At 46.4% G+C, this 20567-nt stretch overlaps 2 protein-coding genes across 2 annotated transcripts in view; one reads left to right on the forward strand and one right to left on the reverse strand.

Moving 5' to 3' along the window:
* CCDC43 (coiled-coil domain containing 43) overlaps positions 1 to 9426 on the reverse strand; it is a 34911-nt gene extending 25485 nt beyond the window's left edge. The window contains exon 1 of the mRNA XM_075347719.1: positions 9208 to 9426. Within this exon, the coding sequence (XP_075203834.1) occupies positions 9208 to 9387 (180 nt within the window). The 5' untranslated portion in view covers positions 9388 to 9426. The remainder of the gene's footprint in view (positions 1 to 9207) is intronic.
* A 58-nt stretch (positions 9427 to 9484) lies between these two features.
* Positions 9485 to 20567, forward strand: part of DBF4B (DBF4B-CDC7 kinase regulatory subunit) — a 133174-nt gene continuing 122091 nt past the window's right edge. The window contains exons 1-2 of the mRNA XM_075347721.1: positions 9485 to 9577; positions 12641 to 12673. Of these exons, the coding sequence (XP_075203836.1) occupies positions 12646 to 12673 (28 nt within the window). The 5' untranslated portion in view covers positions 9485 to 9577; positions 12641 to 12645. The remainder of the gene's footprint in view (positions 9578 to 12640; positions 12674 to 20567) is intronic.

Consider the following 20567-nt stretch of genomic DNA (forward strand, 5'->3'; position numbering starts at 1 on the left):
CGGTTCTTTTAGACTCCTGCAATTAACCCCTTCACCCTGGTTGACTTTCCGTTTTTTTTTGGTTGTTTTTTTTTTTGCTCCCCTTTTTCCGAGAGCTTTAACTTTTAATTTTTCTTTAACTTTTAATCTTGACATATGAGGGCTTGTTTTTTGCGGGACAAGCTGTACTTTTAAATGAAACCATCAGTTTTACCATATAGTGTACTAGAAAATAGCAAAAAAAAAAAAAAAGTGCGGAAAAAAATGCAATCGCACAATAGTTTTTGGGATATTGCGTTCTCATTTTTCGCGATCTATGGCTCAGTGACTGCTTATTTTTTGTATCTCAAGCTGATGTTTTTAATGGTACCATTTTTGTGCAGATGCTATTTTTGATCGCCTGTTATTACATTTTGCGTAAAATTTGCGGCGACCAAAAAAAAATGTAATTTGGGCGTTGGAATTTTTTTGCCGCTACGCCATTTACCGATCGGAATAATTGATTTTATATTTTGATAGATCGAGCCTTTCTAAACACGGCGATACCAAATGTGTATAGTGTTTATTCTTTTAACCCTTTAATTTTCAATGGGCCGAATGGGGGGTGATTTGAACTTAAGTTTTTTTATTTTTTTTAAAACTTTTTTCAACTTTTTTTATTTTATTAGTCCTCCTAGGAGACTATAACGATCAGCAGTCTGATCGCTCTTCCATTTCTATAGATCACAGCTACACAGCTGAGATCTGGAGAAAAGCTGCTTTGCTTTCACACACGGCAGTCTGTCGGAGTGAGAGAAAGTGACTCATGATAGCTACAAGAGTCATTACATGACCCTGTGGTACCATGGCAACCACCGGAAGTCACGTGATCAGTTGACTTCCGATGGGGGTGAGTAAGTTATGCTTATGGCAGCGCGCTGATACAGCTCGCTGTCAGAATTTGACAGCGAGATGTAAGGTGTTAATAGGCACAGGTGGAACGCGATTCCACTCGCGCCTGGCAGGCACACGTCAGCTGTAGCAATCAACTGACATGCCCGCGGATTGCCGCAGACTGCCCAAGGGGAATAACCTCACACGATCCATGATGTACCCAGTACGTCATGTTTCGTGAAGCGGTTAAGAGACAAATTGGTCACATAACTGTGAATTCATGGAAGGTCCTTAACACAAGAACTACTGAGGTATTCATTTTGACTACTTTGCACCATGTATTTCTATATAGGTGTCATGAGTCCAGTAGTTCTAGTGTTAAACAATCTGAACCTCTGAATACAACTGCTGGGGTCCCTTAAAGAGTGGGGCCTGATAAATTGTGAAGTTTGACTTCCCCCAACATCGGCCCTGACTGTAAATTGGGCTTATTTTTTGAGTTAACCCCTTAACGACCCATGACGTACTAGATACGTCATGGATCGTGTTCCGGTAAGCCCCGCCCCCTGCCGCCGGCGGGCGGCGGCGATCGGCGCACATATCAGCTGTTATCAACAGCTGATATGTGTGCCTGCTAGCCGCGGGTGGAATCGCTTCCACCCGCGGCCATTAACCCCTTACATTTCGCTGCCAAAGTCTTGGCAGCGATATGTATATGGGCGCCGCCATGACAGTGACTTACCCCGCCCCCGCCGGAAGTCACGTGACATGATCACGTGACTTTCAGCGGTTGCCATGGTAGCACAGGGTCATGTGATGACGCCTGTGGCTAACATGAGTCACTTCCTCTCAATGCCAGAATACAGCCGGCATTGAAAGTGAAGCAGCAAATCTGCAGTTCTCAGCTCTGTAGCTGAGATCTGCAGATTGTGCAAAGCGATCGGATTGCTGATCGCAATAGCCCCCTAGGGGGACTAGTAAAATAAAAAAAAAAGTAAAAAAAAAAGTTTTAAAAAATTAAAAAAAAATAAAAAAACCTAAAAGTTCAAATCACCCCCCTTTCACCCCATTGAAAATTAAAGGGTTAAAAAAATAAAAAATACACACATATTTGGTATCGCCGCGTTCAGAAATGCCCGATCTATCAAAATATAAAATCAATGAATCTGATCAGTAAACGGCGTAGCGGCAAAAAAAATCCAAATGCCAAAATTACGTTTTTTGGTCGCCGCAAATTTTGCGCAAAATGCAATAACAGGCGATCAAAACGTAGCATCTGCGCAAAAATGGTACCGTTAAGAACGTCAGGTCAAGACGCAAAAAATAAGCCATCAATGAGCCTCAGATCCTGAAAAATGAGAACGCTACGGGTTTTGGAAAATGGCGCAAAACGTGCGCCACGTTTTTCGGACAAGCTTGTGAATTTTTTTTTAACCCCTTAGATACAAGTAAACCTATACATGTTTGGTGTCTATAAACTCGCACCGACCTGAGGCATCATACCCACACATCAGTTTTATCATATAGTGAACACGGTGAATAAAATATCCCAAAAACTATTGTACAATCCGACTTTTTTTGCAATTTTTCCGCACTTGGAATTTTTTTGCCATTTTCCAGTACACTATATGGTAAAACTTATGGTTTCATTTAAAAGTACAACTCGTCCCGCAAAAAACAAGCCCTCATATGGCAAGATTGATGGAAAAATAAAGTTACGCCTCTCGGAAGAAGGGGAGCAAAAAACAAAAATGCAAAAACGGAAAGTGCCCGGGGGCTGAAGGGGTTAAGCACACTGCAGAACTCATGCAAAGTCATACTAGGGCTTATTTTCGGGGAAACACGGTATTATTTGCTAATGTCTTTTACTGCTTTTTCACCTGTGACATTATTTTGGTTTCCTAATGTGTTTCTTTAGGTCACCTAATGTTCTTAAAGATACTATCCACAACTTCTACATTGATGGCCTGTCCTTAGCATAGGCCATTAATGTCTAATCGGCTGGGGCCCGGCACCCTCGCCGATCAGCTGTCCTTTGTGCTGGTGGCGACAGTAGGTGGCCAGAAATGCTCAGTTCCGAAGGTGCCTTGTCTTATGATACTGACTACGGGACGGGCCTCCTATTGATTTCAACGGGGAGGCTCTGGAACTAAGCAAATTCGTCCGCCTGCCACCACTGCCGGCAATAAGAACAGCTGAACGGCGAACCCCCACCGATCAGACATTGCTGACCTATCCTAAGGATAAGCCATCAATATAAAAGTACTAGGTGCAAAAGAATATCTAATAGGTGGGTCGGTTTTTGCTAGTTGTTCCCACCCGTCTGCCTGCCTGTCCTTCCTCCCCCTGTCTCTGTTATTATGGAGAGGGGGGGGGGCACAGGCAGTCAAACAGGGGCAGGAATAACTAGCAAAATCCGACCCACCTATTGGATATTCCGTTGTACCTATCAACAAATAACAGTGTACTTACGAACTTTACTTTTCTATATTTCAGAAAGCATACATCCGATCTCACAACTAAAGATATGTATAGAATCAGCATGATAGCGCCAGTGTACCACTGGCTTTAGTTTATATATGAATATCCTGGTGGTTGGTCTTCTTTAACCTTAAAAAAATATCCATGGGAGGACTTACTAGGTCATCTCATTTTTCTAGTGGCAAAACAAACTACTTGGATAAAAAAATCAAGTCTAGAAATATCAGCAGTCAAGAGATGCCTCTCCTGGTACATGATTAACGAAGAATTATCTGCTATACTTAAAAAGATCCAGAAGTTTGGGAATGTTTGGCTCCCCTAGGTGGAGTATGCCAATCATACCACCTTTGCTGCCATTTCATCTTAATTCTTCTGTCAGCTCCGACTCTTCATGAAATGCCCAGTAACATTTAGACATGACAAGTCGTCCTCCTTGGGCCCCTGTCCTTCATGCTTTTCTCTTCCCTGACCTATCCCTTCTTTGTCCCCCTAACCACTTTTCCACACTACTCTCAAAAATGTAGGGATATTTGGCTTTCAGGTGAAATTTCAGAATCATCCTGAAAGACACTAACCTTTTCAGGTGCATTTAATATGACCTCAACTTTTGGATGCACATGTCCAATGTTTCATTACTTTATGCACAACTTGATGTTCTCTAACAAGGAGCTTGATTGCTCTCAGTGTAATTATAGTCTTGTAGTTGTGAAAACAGAGCAATGAATCTTTTTTCAACTGCCTAACACAGTAACAAAACTTTTTTTCTTCTAACAAGGAGTTTAATGGCAAAATTCACAACAGGTTTTGGATTCATAAATGGCCCAATAAATTTGAGGGTTCAAGTAGAATTGGTGTTTATACAGTCCTCCTCATCATGCTGTTCACATTTTGACATCATGAGACCAAGACGACAACTAACAGTTGATCAACAGTACCTCGCCATTGTGACACTTCAAGCAGGATGTTCTCGTAAGTGTTCGACGAGCTTAGAGTGTCATCAGCAGGTTGCTACAGAGAGACTGGAAGAGTCACAGAAAGACATAGAAGTGGACGTCCTTTCGCCACATCCCACACTGATGACCGATTAATTGTGAACAATGCCTTTCGGAACCAGATGAATGCCACACAACTCCAGGCACATTTAAGGGAAGTGAGAGGTAGTGATGAGCAGACCTATGGATGTTTGGGTTCGGCAGAACTTTAGTTAAAAGTTCAGATTGGTTCCCGAACCTCAAACCACATATAAGTGAATGGGAACCTGAACTTTTGGGTTGTAAAATGGTCGTAGTAAGGGCTAGGGGGCTACAAAAGAAAGCAAAAGGGGGTAAGAGCATGACAATTGCCCTGCAAACAAAATGTGGATAGGTAATAAATAAATAGTTTAAAAAAACGGCGTGGGGAACGCATATTTTTGATAACCAGCCAAGGTAAAGCCAACAGCAGGGGGCTCCTATTATCAGGCTGGGAAGGCCCATGGTTATTGGACACTTCTCAGCCTAAAAATATCCTGCAGCTGCCCCAGATGTGGCACATCCATTAGATTTGGCAATTCTGGATCATTGGCAGGCTCGTCCAGATTGCCGTGGTGCGGTGGAAATTATGGTAAAATTTTTGGGGTTGAGGTCAGCTGTGTAGTGACAGCTAGCATCAATCCCAGGATTAGTAATGGATAGATTTCGATCAGACACCCCCGTTACTAACCCAATAACTGAAACGTTAAAAAAAAACATCATTTGAATAAAGACACGTGTGAGAAAGCTCGTGTTTAATTCTATGCCTGATGCTGACTATGAGTAACCTATGGAGCCTTGTTCTGAGAATTAGGCTCCATAGGATTCGATGAACATCGAGGGACATTACACCAGTGGATTACGTCGGAACTTTGAGAATTATTTTTTAAATTAATAACTTAGTGAACGAGGGAGTGTGGGGGAGTCTTTATTCAAATAAACTTTTTTCCTGTGTGTATTTTTACATTTACTGTGTTAGTAATGGGGGGATTGAGGTCAGCTGTCAATTCACAGCTGACATCAACCCCACAAAGCCTTAGCCCGATTGCCACCGCACCAGGGCAATTGGGAAGAGCCTTTCAACAAACTTTATTCAGCATCCGAACTCACCCATAGATTTTCATGAAAAGTCCGTGTTCAGGATACTAGGTGTTCAGTACAAACCTCGAACTTTACTGTTCGGGTTCACTCATCCCTAGTGAAAGGCACCCAAGTATCACGTCACACCATTCGAAACCGCTTATAGCAGCGTGCTAAATGACCTGCAATGTAACTGACCACATCACAAGCACAGACGTTGTCATCTTGCAGGACGAGGGACCAGTGGACCTCAGTGCTTTAGGTCTTTCCTTTAGGACATTGCACCTTATTTTAATTTTGCGTTATTGCATGTTGTCCCCTTCTTACAATATATTTACTTATGAGACTATGTATTTATGGGCAGTGTGCCATCATTCTCCTTTATGTAATATCCATTGTAAAATCCTGTTGTGCTTTGACTCTTTCCTCTGAGGACCTCTAGTGGTCATTTTAGATACCGCATTTAATCATAATTTTTGCAGAGTTCTAGTTTCTACAATTTCATTACATTGGTGTTCTAGTGCTTATTTATATGAGGGCAACTTTTTGATTGAGGTGTAATTTCTTAGTGTATATGCCCATATTTTAACTATTCTATGTTTTTATTATTTTTGTTTCAGTAAAAGATTGATATACTTATCTAATTTTGGCTGAACACTTACTATTTATAGGTTTTAATGAGTTTGCCCTATTGGTACGGCCATTTATAGGTTTTCATGGACAACAATGCTCCAGCTCATCGAGGTCACATCATTAAGGAACAGCTGCTGGAGAATGCGGAACCTCAAATGGAGTGGCCTGCACATTCTCCAGACCTGAATCCCGTAGAAAACCTATGGGATCAGCTAAAGGCTACTTTACACAGTGCGATATCGGTCCCGATATCGCTAGTGTGGGTACCCGCCCCCATCTGTTGCGCGACACGGGCAAATCGCTGCCCGTGCCGCACAACATCGCCCAGACCTGTCACACATACTTACCTGCCCGGCAACGTCGCTGTGACCGGTGAACCGCCTCCTTTCTAATGGGGCGCTTCGTTCAGCGTCACCGCGACGTCACAGCAGCGTCACTGAACCGCCGCCCAATAGAGGCGGAGGGGCGGAGATGAGTGGGACGAACATCCCGCCCACATCCTTCCTTCCGCATAGCGGCCGGGAGGCAGGTAAGGAGAGCTTCCTCGTTCCTGCGGCGTCACACATAGCGATGTGTGCTGCCGCAGGAGCGACGAACTACATCGTTACTGCTGCAGTAACGATAATCGAGAATGGACCCCCATGTCACCGATGAGCGATTTTGCACGTTTTTGCAACGATGCAAAATCGCTCATCGGTGTCACACGCAGCAACATCGCTAATGCGGCCGGATGTGCGTCACAAATTCCGTGACCCCAACGACTCCGCATTAGCGATGTCGCAGCGTGTAAAGCCTCCTTAAGTCGTCATGTACATGCTCATAACTCTACCCCAGAATGTCAGTGAGCTGAAGGTCGCCCTTCAAGAAGAGCGGGATGCGATGCCTAAGAAGACACTGACTCGACTTGTGAACATTGGGAGACGTCGTTGGCAGCTGTAATTGATGCTCAAGCCCAAATGACAAGTTATTGATACATTGACATTTTGTTTTGTTATTTTTTTTGGGGGTGGGGGGTGGGGGGGATGATATACCCACAACTGTTGTTGGCTTTTGTTTCAATAAATTTTGTTTGAGAGGAGCAAATCACCATTACATGCTTCCACTTAAAATGCCCTATTTTCATGATAAAATATCACTGCAGGGTGAACTTTTTATGTTTTACATACATTTCACCCGAAAGCCAAATATCCCTAACGTTTTCTGAGTGGTGTACTAGTATGTTCATGCTGATTCTGTTGTGTACCATGTATGCCAAGACCTTTAAAAGAAACTTATTGTTTAAAAATAAATAAACCTTCCTATCAGTGACTGGGAACCTTCATTACTAAAAGCTCATGTGCAAAGATGGACAGAAGGAACGCTGCGTCTGGATCACTGCCTGTGTAATGCCCAGCGATCATAGACTTCTTACATTATCTGCTTGTGTAAAGGCCCTTGTGAAGGCAGAAAACCAGCGGTGTGATAATCACATGAGTGTGCTGCTCCATCCAGCGCAATTACCAGGAGCTGAACACCCGAGGGATCATCACAAGACAGATCCCATGTGCCAACCGCTCTGAGGAGATTCCCAAGAAACATCAAACTTCTGTAAAGTTAATCTCATCTGTCTCACTTCACCTAATTGCGGAGATTATAGATCTCCGCACCAGCGACTACTGCTCAGGTTCAGCCTCGGGCAGGCTCAGAAAACTGCCAAAACTTTCTATGGCCGTAAACCACAACTAGAATGTCACCTTTGGAATGACCTAGTGGCCACATTGTTAGCGCATGTTCCCACGGGGTGAACGTGCCGCAGATTATGTGCTGTGGATTGGTGCCCAGAAGAGCAGCGTCGTGAAGGAGATTGTACAAATGACTGCTGTGCTGAAGAAATGGCTGAATCCCACTCCATGGAATGCAGAGGTGGTGGGGCACACCTGTACCTCGCCGATAAGTGGGAGCGGCGCCTTCCTTGGCACCAGGTTTTGGCCTCGCTGCTCTATGGGCTGTATATGCCCCCCACCCCAGCAATTTATAGAGCGCAGCCTTCACACTAGTGTTTGCACATTCTGGTTTAAAGGGAACCTGTCAGGTCTAAAAAGCTACTAACCTACAAGCAGGAGCCTGTGTGAGCTATTAACCCCTTCCTACCCATCCCTGTGTTGTAGTAATGTGTAATAGGAAAGTGATAAAATACGTTTTATTACTTACATAGTCGCTATGTAAATGAGCAGGGGCTGTAGCCCCCTGGGCTTCGCATCGTCCTGTGGGCGTTTGCATACTTTCCATGGTATCACGCTCCAGTGGGTGTGATACCATGGATTTTACATCAGCGACCTCACGTCTGCTCCTTCAGAATTCTGGGCACGCTTGCCATTCTCGCCGCCACCTCATCCTGGTGTTTGGTGTCGGCTTCAGACGCACTCTGCGCATGCTCAGAAGACTCCTGTGGTTCCGGTCATGTGCAGTGCGCGTCTGAACCCGTCAAGTAAACACCAGGATGACGCGTTGGCGAGAATAGTAAGTGCGCACGCGAGATTCTGAAGGCGCAGACGTGAGTTCGCTCATGTAAATCCATGGTATCATGTCCACAGGGCAATGCGACGCCCATGGGGCAACAGCCCCTGCTCATTTACATAGGGAATAAGTAATAAAACATATTTTATCACTTTCATATGACAACACAGGGATGGGTAGGAAGGGGTTACTAGCTCACACAGGCTCCTGCTGATAGGTCAGAAGCTTTTTTGACCTGACAGGTTCCCTTTAAGGAAAAGACCAACAGAATAAAAAAAAAAACAAAAAACAAAACACTGATTAATTCCACTAGTGATGCAAGCACGCGGGGTGCAGCCAGTATGGCTGCTCTGGGGTCTGCTACCTGGAATCAGACAAGAGCCCGGACAGACCCCATAATAATCAATATAACAGATTAGTTCTGGAGACTAGTCACTGTATTATTCACAACAGCACTGACGCATGGAATGTGTGAACACAAGTGTGAACGTGGCCTAACCATGAATGCTGGTACTTGTAGTGCTACTGGGACAAAAAGTAGCAGGACTTGCTGGCCAGACCCCCTGTGCTCCTAACAAGGCCCCAGCACAGACAGGAGACCGCCCCACTGAGCTTTCCACCACTACAACTCCCGAGGGCAGAGTCCTGCACTCACCAGGAAGGCGGACAGGATGCCTCTGAGCGCCTCATCCCTCTCCTCGGGATTGTCCTCCTCCCGCAGCACCCCCTTAATGTAAGCAGGGTACACCTCCGGATCCATCCCCAGAGCCTCCAGCCGCTCGTCCAGCCATGTCCCGAAACCACCGGCTGCCACCTGTTCGCTGGGCGCCGCCATCTTCCATCCGGGCTGGGGTTTCACCCGAGGAGGCGAGGCCATTCGCTGACGCATGCGCCGTTTTCCGCTTTTTTTGATACCTTTTGGTCCTGACTGCTTGCCGTACTTGTTATGCTCAGGCGGGAGTGACTTAATTTTAAATTCTGGTTATCACTGAGAGGTCGATGTGGAGCAGACGCGGATAGAGCGGGTGAGTGGCGGCCACAGAGCGGGGCAACAGCGGGCTGGGGGTACATGGAACGTAAAAGCCAGCCTATCTGGCCCACATTCGGTGTGTGTTGTAGCCTGTGTGTGGCGATAGCCGCACGGATAAGGGAGGGAGCTCACCGCACTGAGGAGGACTTGCCAAAGAAAGAGTCCAGCGAATAGTCCCTAAAATACAGCCTTTATTGCCTCATATAAAGATGGCCACAACAATCCAACCAGCAGTAAGTGTGCAGTCACTATGAAGTGCAGCAACGCCTTCATCATGGTCATTATTATGGTAGGAGGTACCCTGAAGCGCGTTGTCGTAACTGACCATTGTTACATGAAGCAATACAGGCTGTATTGTAAGTATGGATTCATCTACTGGACGTTTTCTTTGGTAAATCCTCTAGAGAAGGTGCTTTACGCTCCAAACTATATAACAAAAGGGAGGGAGGGGGTTTTGCACTACTGCGTTATATACGGCAAGGCTAGGTTCACATTTCCGTTTTAAATCCGTCAGGTCCGTCAGCAACGGATCAGTTGTTTTTTAGATGTCAACTGATGCAACTGATGTGTTTTTCACAGGATTCTTTTCACAGGAATCCTGTGAAAAAACTGATTTGTCGCGTCCGTTACATCCGCTGTGCGTCCATTTTTTGACGGATCAGTCATGATCCGTTTGTGTTTGGGACAGCCCAGTGGGTGTGCTCATTAGTGCATGACAGAATCCAGCGCTGGATTCGGTTGTAAGACTGATTACGACGGAATCCAGCACCATAGACATCCATTACAAGCTTGACGGATTCCTGCGCGGCGCGTTAATTTTGACAGCCAGAAAAACGTTACATTCTTTGTTGCTCCTGCTTGGCGGTCAGTCAAAAAACGACTGACTGCGATGCAGTGGATACAACGCAGGGTCATCAGTCGCAATACGCCTCTAATACAAGTCTATGGGACCCAACGGAATCCGCTAAACAAATGCCGTTGTTTACAATAGCCGCGGATTGTGATTGATACATTTTAACGGAAATGTGAACCTAGCCTAAGGCTGCTTTCACACATCCAGTGTTCACCGTCAGGCAGAATCCAGCGCTTTGCAGAAAAAACGGATCCAGTGTCTGCTGTGGCCGTATCCATTTTTTTTCCTCACATACTTGCATTAGCGCTGGATTGTGCTGCATGGCTTTGCGTTCTATCCGGTTTTCACCAGATCTGACAAAATTTGCTTGTCCGGCGGCCGGAAACAACGCAGAATGAAACGTTTTTTGTCCCCCGGCAAAAAACTGGATCCGGCGCCATCTGTCGTCTTTTACAATAAAAGCCTATGGACGCCGGATCTGTCTTAATGCGGCGTACAACGCATTACAGCGACTGATTCTGTTTTTTGCTAGTGAGTATGCTCAGTAACACAATGGAAAAAACTGATGTAACTGATCGTTTTTTTTTCGCCTGATCCATTGCATCAGTCTTTCCGCTGGATTGTGCCTGACAGCAAAAACCGGATGTGTGGAAGTAGCCTAAGTAGATCAAGACAGTATCCGTGCACCACACTATACTGTAGAGTGAGCGTGCGGAGAGGGAAGAACGTGAGTGTGGGCACTGGAACCGTATGTGATAATAATACAGTCATCAACCTGCATATATATTACATCAAAAATCCCAAGAACATATAAAATGTGTGCAGAATTCCCACACTTGGATCTCCCAATATGAACACAGTCCCGTTACATAATATATAGGCTAAACAGCCATAATGACACAAGGATATACCCCAGCTATGAGTACTCACATAGTATAGCAACAAGCACCGCAAACAGTATATAATAGTAGTAGAGCTATTGAAGAAATATCAAACCACGGAAAAAAATAAAAATGAGCAGCAAACCCTTATCCCTGAGCCATAAGGACAACGAGAGACCATGTTGGGGAAGCAAAGCCCAATATGAACACAGTCCTGTGAAATTATATGTACGCTGAACAGCCATAAAGACACATGAATACACCCCAGGTATGAGTACTCGGAGAGTATAGTAACAAGCACAGCAAACAGTATACAATAGTGCTGGAGCTGATGAAGGAATATCAAACCAGGGGACAATGAGCAGCAAACCCTTATCCCAGAGACATAAGGAGAGAAACCACGTGAGCCTTGCTTCCCCCCACATGGTCTCTCCTTATAACTCGGGGATAAGGGTTTGCTGCTCATTGTCCCCTGGTTTGATATCCCTTCATCAGCTCCAGCACTATTGTATACTGTTTGCTGTGCTTGTTACTATACTATGAGTACTCATACCAGGGGTATATCCTTGTGTCTTTTTGGCTGTTTAGCCTATATATTATATCTTGGGCCTTGCTTCCCCCACATGGTCTCTCTTTGTTCTTATGCCTCAGGGATAAGGGTTTGCTGGTTATTTTTTTTTCTTTGGTTTGATATTTCTTCAATAGCTCCAGTACTATTATATACTGTTTGCTGTGCTTCTTACTATACCATTCATACCTGGGGTGTATCCATGTGTCATTATGGCTGTTTAGCTTATATAATATATAATGGGCCCGTGTGGTCATATTGGGAATTTTGCACACAAATTTTACATGTTCCTGTAATTTATTATTTTTGTTTTAGGTGTTTTTAATAATTTTTTTATACTAGATAAATACTGCAATTTATGTACAGTATTTATGCAGGTTGAGGATTGTATTATTAACATATACGGTTTCAGTGCCAATATGCACTCCTCAACCCCCCCCCCCCCCAACACACTCTCACTTTACTCTCCAAACTGAGGCATATTATCTGAGACTTCTGGGACTAGTAGTCCTACAAGTTAGTCATACTTGGGTGAGGCAGGGATACTAAAATCTGCTTTAGAATACACCAATAAATAATATGGCTCCCCCTGAAGCAGATACTTGCTGACTTTCTCCTTCACATATCCTCAAGACACTCGACCATTGGAGGGGGAGGGGTGAACTAGAAAATAATGGGGGCTTCCAAGAGAAAGGGGCACAGGGCTGGGAGATGTTGAGGAATTCACACTAATGTGGCGGCTTTTCTCTCCCACAGGTACGATGTCTGTGCTGAACCTGATGCCCTCTGGTATGTATGCCAGCATGATCCTTACAGAAAATGCTAGAGGACCTTGTGTAGAGTACAGTGTGTCCCCATCTGTGCTGCTATACACCGCTCACAAGAAGACCACCTGCCTGACTGTGTGCTGCCACGTAGCGCTGTGCTCAGGGCACGGGCTCTGCAGAACCTTTCCTGGTGTCCTGTGGCATCTGGCAGCAGATCTGTTTCAGAGGGGTTGTATAATCCTAATATTATAATGTGCATTTTATTTGTCCAGGTAAACTTAAAACACCACTCCAGCATTTTTATTTTACTACTGCAGTTGTGCTTTAAATGTAAGTCCCTAGTCTTATACTAGTCTTCCTGCGGTTTCATCTTCTATCACCACTGCTCATGTTGGTCAGGGCTGTGGAGTCGGTAAGCCACAGTTGCGACTCCGACTCCTGGATTTTATCAGGTTCCGACTCCGGCTCCGACTCCTTCATAAATGGCCAATTCATAACAACAAATTTACTGTTGTAAAATATTAACATCGTGCTTATTCAGTTTCTCACCATCATATAAGTAATCAGACCACTTAGAGCAAAAACTACATTTATTAGAATACAATTAGAATATAGCAAATAACTTTTATAAACTTTTCTAAACTGTAAGTAAATATGCAATAAACACTTTTATGCAGTTAATAAGAAATCTATAAATTTGTCCTCAGAAAAAGTATTGCCTCTGTCAGATCCTCCTTCATGGATGCCCTCAAATCTGATCTAATTATTTTGAGAGCAGAGAACAACCTCTCTACACTAACTTGTGCTGGTGGCAAAGCAGTAACCACTCGGGCAACATCTCTGACAATGTCAGGATACAGAGGAATCGCTTGTTGCACTGTTATTTTTGATGAACGGTCAAATTTCTCAATTTCTTTTAGTGCACATGAAAAATTCTGCTGAAATGTACTGGCTGTGTTCCTTGATGGGGATGACTCTTCTATGCGGGAACGCTTTGCACGGTCCTTGTGATCCAAATATTTTTCGAAATTAAATTCTTCAGCAGTTAATGATGAGGGTGAAGATGTGTCAGGACGACCAATTTCTTCTTGTTCCTCCTGACTGTTCTGCAACCCTTTCACCCCTACTGCTATTTCAAACAGAGCTTCTTTTTTTTTACTTAGCTGTTGATCATCTAAGAATCCGATGCATTGGGTCTACATAAACAGCTGCCAAAAGAATGTTATTTTGTAATAGTAGCTCCTCTCTCCGTTTCATTGATGTAGCAATGCCACTTGCAATTAACCCTCCTCTTTGGGACAGGCGAAACATCAGGTTCTTCCACTCCTTTAAGAAAATACCTGGAGTTAAGTCCTCTGCTTGTAATTTTTTAGTCACTGTAAATGGGTGCTCTAGCAATTTTTCCAGCTCAGTCACCTGATTCCACTGACTTTCATTTAGCGTCAGTTGAGGGTTAGCCATGTCTACAAGAAAGATTTTCAGTTCAACCAAGCGCTGAATCATTAAGTAAGTACTGCCCCATCGTGTGGCTTGATCAATAATTGCCCCTTTTCCAGCACGTCTCTTCAAAATTGAGTCAACTTTAGGGGTTCTGGCAACAGTAGCCAATTTTCTCACCTTGCCAATCAGTGCAGCAGCATGTCCTTCTTGCAGACTGGGTCTTATAGCCAGCTGTAGCGTATGCACAACACAGCGCATGTGATGAATGAAAGAACATATTGACACAGTTTCAACAAGATCATCTAAACTATCATGTTGCTGTTCATCTGAAGCAACTTCAGTTTGCTCCTCAGTTACAATACTGTGTTCCTCTATTTCAAACATTTGTGTGTCTGTGGACCCAGAATGTTCTTCTAGCTGCTGGTCACCATCATTACTCTCATTCATTAGCTTAACAGTACTTATCATATTTGAAGCATTGTCAGTTACGACAGAAAGAACTTGCTCTTTTTTAAGTTCATAGTCTTGCAGAACCTTTTCCATCAAGACCTGGAGAAACTCACCGGTGTGATGAGCTTTGGTGTCTTTTACTGCCAATGTTTTGGTAACTATTTCATTTTTGTCACAAACAAATCGGACATTGATGGCAAAATAGTTCACTTTGTGACGTGTGCAGACATCCATTTTAAACAGAAAGCGTCCCTTGAGAGTTTTTTTAAGTTCTTCCTTTTGTTTAAAAGCTTCTTCGATTACTAATTTTCTAATACTCTCTCTCTCTCCAGAGAAACACCAAGCTTGCGGGCCATTTCCCCATTCAGACACACAAAAGCTGGTCGTGAAAATAATGAAATAGGCACACTATCCTTTACAACAAGCTCTATGATCTGTTTAAATGTATCTACTGTCATTGTCACAGTAACTTTGTCACTGACAAAATATCTTGCAACTGATAGCTGCAAAGTTCTCTGCTCCTTTATTTGGCTGGAAGAGCTGGGCACTGGTTCATTGGTTTGGATGCAGTCTTTCTCATCCACTGCTTTCAGTACTTCTGGATTAAAGCGCTGTAAATGTCTCTTTAGATTAGAAGCTCTGGTAGGAGCATTTTTATCTTTGCCTGAATATGCACTCATCTTGGCTTCACAGCATTTGTTTTCGTCTGGATCATTTGTCATACACTGACAGACATAATGTTTTCTATCTTGAGTGATGGTGAAATGTTCAAATACAGCTGATTTAATGTGATGCTTCTTTGACATTCTCAGGTTTTTAATTCTGCAGTCACAATCCAAATGACAATTGTTTTTCCTAAAAACAATTGTACAAAATTATTGCCAGGTCGTACAACTGATATAGTGGTCAGTAATACTGTTATTATTCCTCATGTACTCACAGTTAACTGATGCAAAGTTTGTTGAAAGGATAATACTTCTTACAGTCTTCCTCTTCTGAGTAGCAGGCAGCTGTGAGATGCTTGGAAGACGCACACCTAGTATGATCTAGTCTAGAGGAGGAGCTTTACTACTAAGAATTTGCAACACATTTTCACTTTCAGTTTCATACATTGTAAGTAGGGGGGTTGGGACAGCATGAGGATAACCAAGTATAAGATTAGATAAGGGCAGTGGAGAACAGTGACACACAAGAAGTAAAGCTGGGTTTACACACTGAAACTTTCTAGCGATCCCACCAGCGATTCCAACCTGGCCGGGATCGCTACAAAGTCTCTGGTGAGCTGTCAAACAGGCAAACCTGGCCAACGACGCAACAGCGATCCGGACCTGCAGAACGACCTAGCTAGTCATTGGGGACATTGTAAAGCAGCTTTTTGAAAGGGAAGTCGCTGTAAAGTCCCCTTTACACACTGAAACTTTCTAGCGATGCATGCTGCACAGCGGGAAACAAAGGACCTAGGAATGGTCCTGAACGATTTGTAGCAATCACAACTTCACAGCAGGGGCCAGGTCGCTGATGTGTTTCACACACTGCAATGTCGCTGGGGAGGTCGCTGTAACGTCACAAAACCGGTGACGTTACAGCGATGTCGTTTGCGATGTTGCAGTGTGTAAAGCCACCTTAAGAAATGTCTCTATCTCCAGCAGAACTGCTTATCACTGTTGTTCATAGTTTGATAGAACATATATATTTGAGTAACATTTATACAATTCATATGAAAGTTCAATTATGAAATATTAATACATTTTTTTTTAAAGCTGGAGTCGGTAAATTTTACCGACTCCGACTCCACGACTCCGACTCCACAGCCCTGATGTTGGTCTCAGCGATTTGTGACCTGTCAGCATCTCCAGTGTTTCATGGAGTGCCCCAGCGGCCACAACTCAATGCAAGTCTATCGTTCTGGCTCTCATAGACTTACATTGAGAGTTTGTGACGGAACGTCTGACTACCATTCAGAAGTGACTGGCACAAGATGGCACTGCGGGACTGGAGAGGCACCAAAATAGGATGAAAACACTGAAGGGTGAGTGTGAGGTAAATCCTGGGATATGAAGAGGAATTATGACTAGAAGTCATAATTGCTCTCATCACTCCCTGGCAGTGCCCCCCTCCCTTCTTGTGCTCAAATGTCCAGCATCTGTGAAGGTGTCACATCCCACTTACACCTCCAACAGCCATCTCCTCTGATATGGAGATGAGATGATGTGAGGACAATGGACCCAGGATGACTCCCTGCCGTCACCCTGTAACAAGAGTTGTATCTCATTAGCAAGGCTTGGAAGTAGCCAGACAGAACGACTCCAGTAAAAAATGGTTCATATCTCGCAAGCCATATCTCCGATAAATATGGCAACCATAAAAATGGTGTTTGCGCAGGCGGACGATGCTGGCACACCTTTTTTATGGAAGGGGGAGCTTGGGAAATACCCCAGGCGTGATATCAGCCATATGGGAACTCGTAGACAGGTCATGAGTCCCCTCGTTCTGTAGCTAAATTCATAACTGTCACAATGAGAGCATTGGCGTCTGCCTACGACGCTCCCAGGCAAAGTTATGGCCAATATCCCCTTTGCTGGATAATTCTGATCCATGCAGGGGGAGTGGCAGTGCTTCCCTGTGAGGTCACTAAGGTAGGAGGGGACCTGGATCTGCCCAGGTTGATAACCCTACTTCGGCCATTTTCCAGTGTTCTTCTGCTCGGGGGCCTGGTTGGGAAAGACCTGTGAGGAAGAATCCTAGAAACCTGGTCTACAGCGCCCCCCTGTGGCCAGACACACAAGGTAACTGATGTAATTGTATACCTGTTTGTAACCCATGCTTTATCTGTAACTGTACTCTGACATATGTATATTCTGTAGATTCCCTATTGTATATATTGTAGTTCTAGTGTGCTTTAGGCTGATTAAAGTATATAATTAATCTTGAGCTGTTCTGTTATCTCGATCTCGAATCCCACGTCTGTGTGTTCGGCTAATAGTTACCGTAAATCGGTTGGTGGCAGCGAGTTGTGCCAAGGATTATTGTGGGGAGGCCAGTGAGATTCGGGAAGATATTATATATTCCGCCCGCGGAGGTCGGGGGAATATATACCCTCCTCTCACCGGGGACCCTTCAATAATCGGCATAAGTAGTATAGCGGCCTCCTTGCTTATTGTCGGGCAATTCCATAATTGGCCTGACTATAAGAGGGGCGCTAGAGAGCGCGTCACGTGCTCTGTCTGTCGGTCGGGAGGTATAAAGTAGGGGTGACCCCCACTTGTTACCCCCCGATTGTGACGTACTGGTAGCCAGCGCGGGGGATTTCTGAGTGACCCCCCCGGTGGTTTGTGACATATTGGTGGCAAGCGGTGGGATCGAGATAATAGTGTGTGTGAGTGTGAGACCCATACTCCCAGACACTAAAGACTGCCTGCAGCAGCTGTGGCTGCTGGGGTCTTCAGACTAGCTCAACACTAGAGTGTCAGAGTGCAGATACTGTAAGGTGTGTGGAGGCATCAGGTGTCAGTTCTGTGTCAGTGACCAAAGGTCTGCAAGAATGGCTGAGAGCACCAGGAGCAAAGCCAAAGGAATGGCCGATGCTCAGGCCAGAGACGATGAGGAGGTTGTCCACGAGTCCTCCAGGAGCTCGACGCCAGAAAACAGCTCTGCAGAGGACATTGCACAACCGGGCACTGCTGGACAAGATGAGGAGCAGCTCGCCCAAGGGTCCTCAACGAGCCAGACGCCAGCCCTCCGCTCTGCAATGGACAGTGAAGCACCAGGCTCCGCAGCGGGCCGCAGATCACCACGTGCCATTCCACCGAGCCTGGGAGGCTCGGATAGCCTTCTTCAAATGGCTATGGCCCTACGCCAGGCTGGAGACCGGGAGGGCTACAAGGAACTCATGGCCGAGCGTGAGCGGCAAGCAGCGCGTGAAGAGCGCCAGGCAGAGCGTAACTACCAGCTGCAGCTAGCTCAGCTCCGGCCCTCATCAGCCACCCGTGACCTTCCAGACACCAAACTTCCAAAGGTCCGTGTTGAGGACTTCCCAGTGCTGGAGAAGGATGGAGACTTGGACTCTTTCTTGACTGCTTTTGAACGGACTTGCTTGCAGCATCATCTGAACAAGGACCAGTGGGCCAAATACCTGACCCCCCGTTTAAGGGGTAAGGCCCTGGATATCCTTGGGGACTTGCCTGCTGAGGCGGATCAGGGCTACGACACCATCAAGCGGGCCCTGATCCAACAGTACAACCTCACCCCGGAGTCCTACCGCAAGAAGTTCCGGACGCTGCAGAAGGGACCAAAGGACTCCTGGGCTGACCACCGGCGGGCACTTGCCCGAGCTGCCGACCACTGGACCCAAGGCCTGCAGCTTTCCACCGGACCGGAGATCCTGGACTTGTTCATCACGGAGCAACTCTTGTGGAACTGCCCTGAGGATCTCCGCCAGTTCATCCGAGACCAGAAGCCAAAGGGATCCACGGCTACAGCTGCCCTGGCAGATGACTACACCAACAATCGGGCTCCTGAAGCCAGGAGAGCAGCCACCAGCAGCACCTGGAGAGGGGGTAAGATGAATTCTGCGACTGCCCCACCTGCCCCTAGACTGCAGGGGGTGTCCCCCTCAACTCCCCTCTCCAGGCCCGTGGCAGAGCCAAGACGGTGCCACCAGTGCAACCTACCTGGACACTTCAAGGCCATGTGCCCTCAGCGTCCCAAGGCCCCGGCTCCGTCCCCGTCCCAAGGGCCGCCCAAGGTGTATTGTGTGGGTGGGGGTGGTGGTAGGTCCCTGGACAGCTTCCAACCTGTCACCGTCGGCCAGTCTGTGACCATAGGACTGCGAGACAGCGCCTCGGAGGTGACTCTGGTGCGGCCTGAGATGGTGTCCCCCCAAGACTTGATCCCTGGAAAAACCCTCGCTGTCTCCGGGATTGGAGGCATTGACCCGGCGCTGCCTGTTGCTGACATTTATGTGGACTGGGGCGCAGGGCGAGGGGTGAGGGAGGTGGGGGTAACTGATCGGATCCCTGCAAACGTGCTACTTGGGACAGATTTGGGGCAAATAACCTCCCAGTTTGGCCCCGCCCCAAAGGCTGAACCTTCAGCCAGTGCTGACGTGCCTCCGGACAATGTTAATGTGTTATCTATGAATGATGTAAGGGAGGAGGGAGTGAACTCTGATATTTCTGCTTGCATAGACACACACGCAGCTGCAGCTGTGACAGGGGAGGGGGTCAGAGAAAGGTGTGACAATGCCTCTACAAGTAACCAGCCTGTGAGCTGGGATCTGCTGCCCTCTGCAGGGATAAGCAGAGAGCAGGGTGCTGCAGGGGGAGGACAAGTGTGTGGGGTGGGGGCTACCACAGCAAATGTGGGGTCCCCAGAGATTTCACAGCGGGGTTCTGTTGCTGCAGGGGGGGAACAGGCAGGTGAGATTGGGGCCAGTCCAGGAGCGGAAGTGCTCCCAGGTAAGATCTCGGTGCAGGGTTCCCCCACAACCGGGGTGTCAGGAAGCCAGGTAGGTCTGCCTGAACCGGCGACTTGGTCAGGAACGGAGGAGGAGCAGGCACGACCCACGGTCGCAGCGGCTGTGGCCGCTGTCACCCGCAGTGGGAGTGCTGGAAGCCAAGGGGCCTCCCGGAGGTCCGATAGCTCTTCCCCTTCTGACCAAGTGGCAGCCGAGTCAGGTGGAGGCCAGGACACAGGTCCCGGGGTACTGACCGAAGATGTGACAGTCTCGTCGATTCTGGCCACATCTAGTCAGGGGTTTCAGGCAGCGTTAGAAGCTGACGACAGCCTGAAAGCTCTAAAGGAGCAGGCGGCACAGCCTCCCTCGGACTCGGACCCGGAGCGAGTGGTCTGGGACCAAGGACGGCTGTACCGGGCCACGGTCCAGCAGGGTTCACCGGAGGCGTGGCCCAGGGACCGACAGTTGGTGGTACCCTATCCGTTCCGGACGGAGTTGTTGCGGATCGCACATGAGATTCCGATGGCCGGACACCTAGGGATCGCTAAGACCAAGGCCAGGTTAAACCAGC

Source organism: Anomaloglossus baeobatrachus, chromosome 5 (genome assembly GCF_048569485.1).
Source record: "Anomaloglossus baeobatrachus isolate aAnoBae1 chromosome 5, aAnoBae1.hap1, whole genome shotgun sequence".
Taxonomy (NCBI): Eukaryota; Metazoa; Chordata; class Amphibia; order Anura; family Aromobatidae; genus Anomaloglossus; species Anomaloglossus baeobatrachus.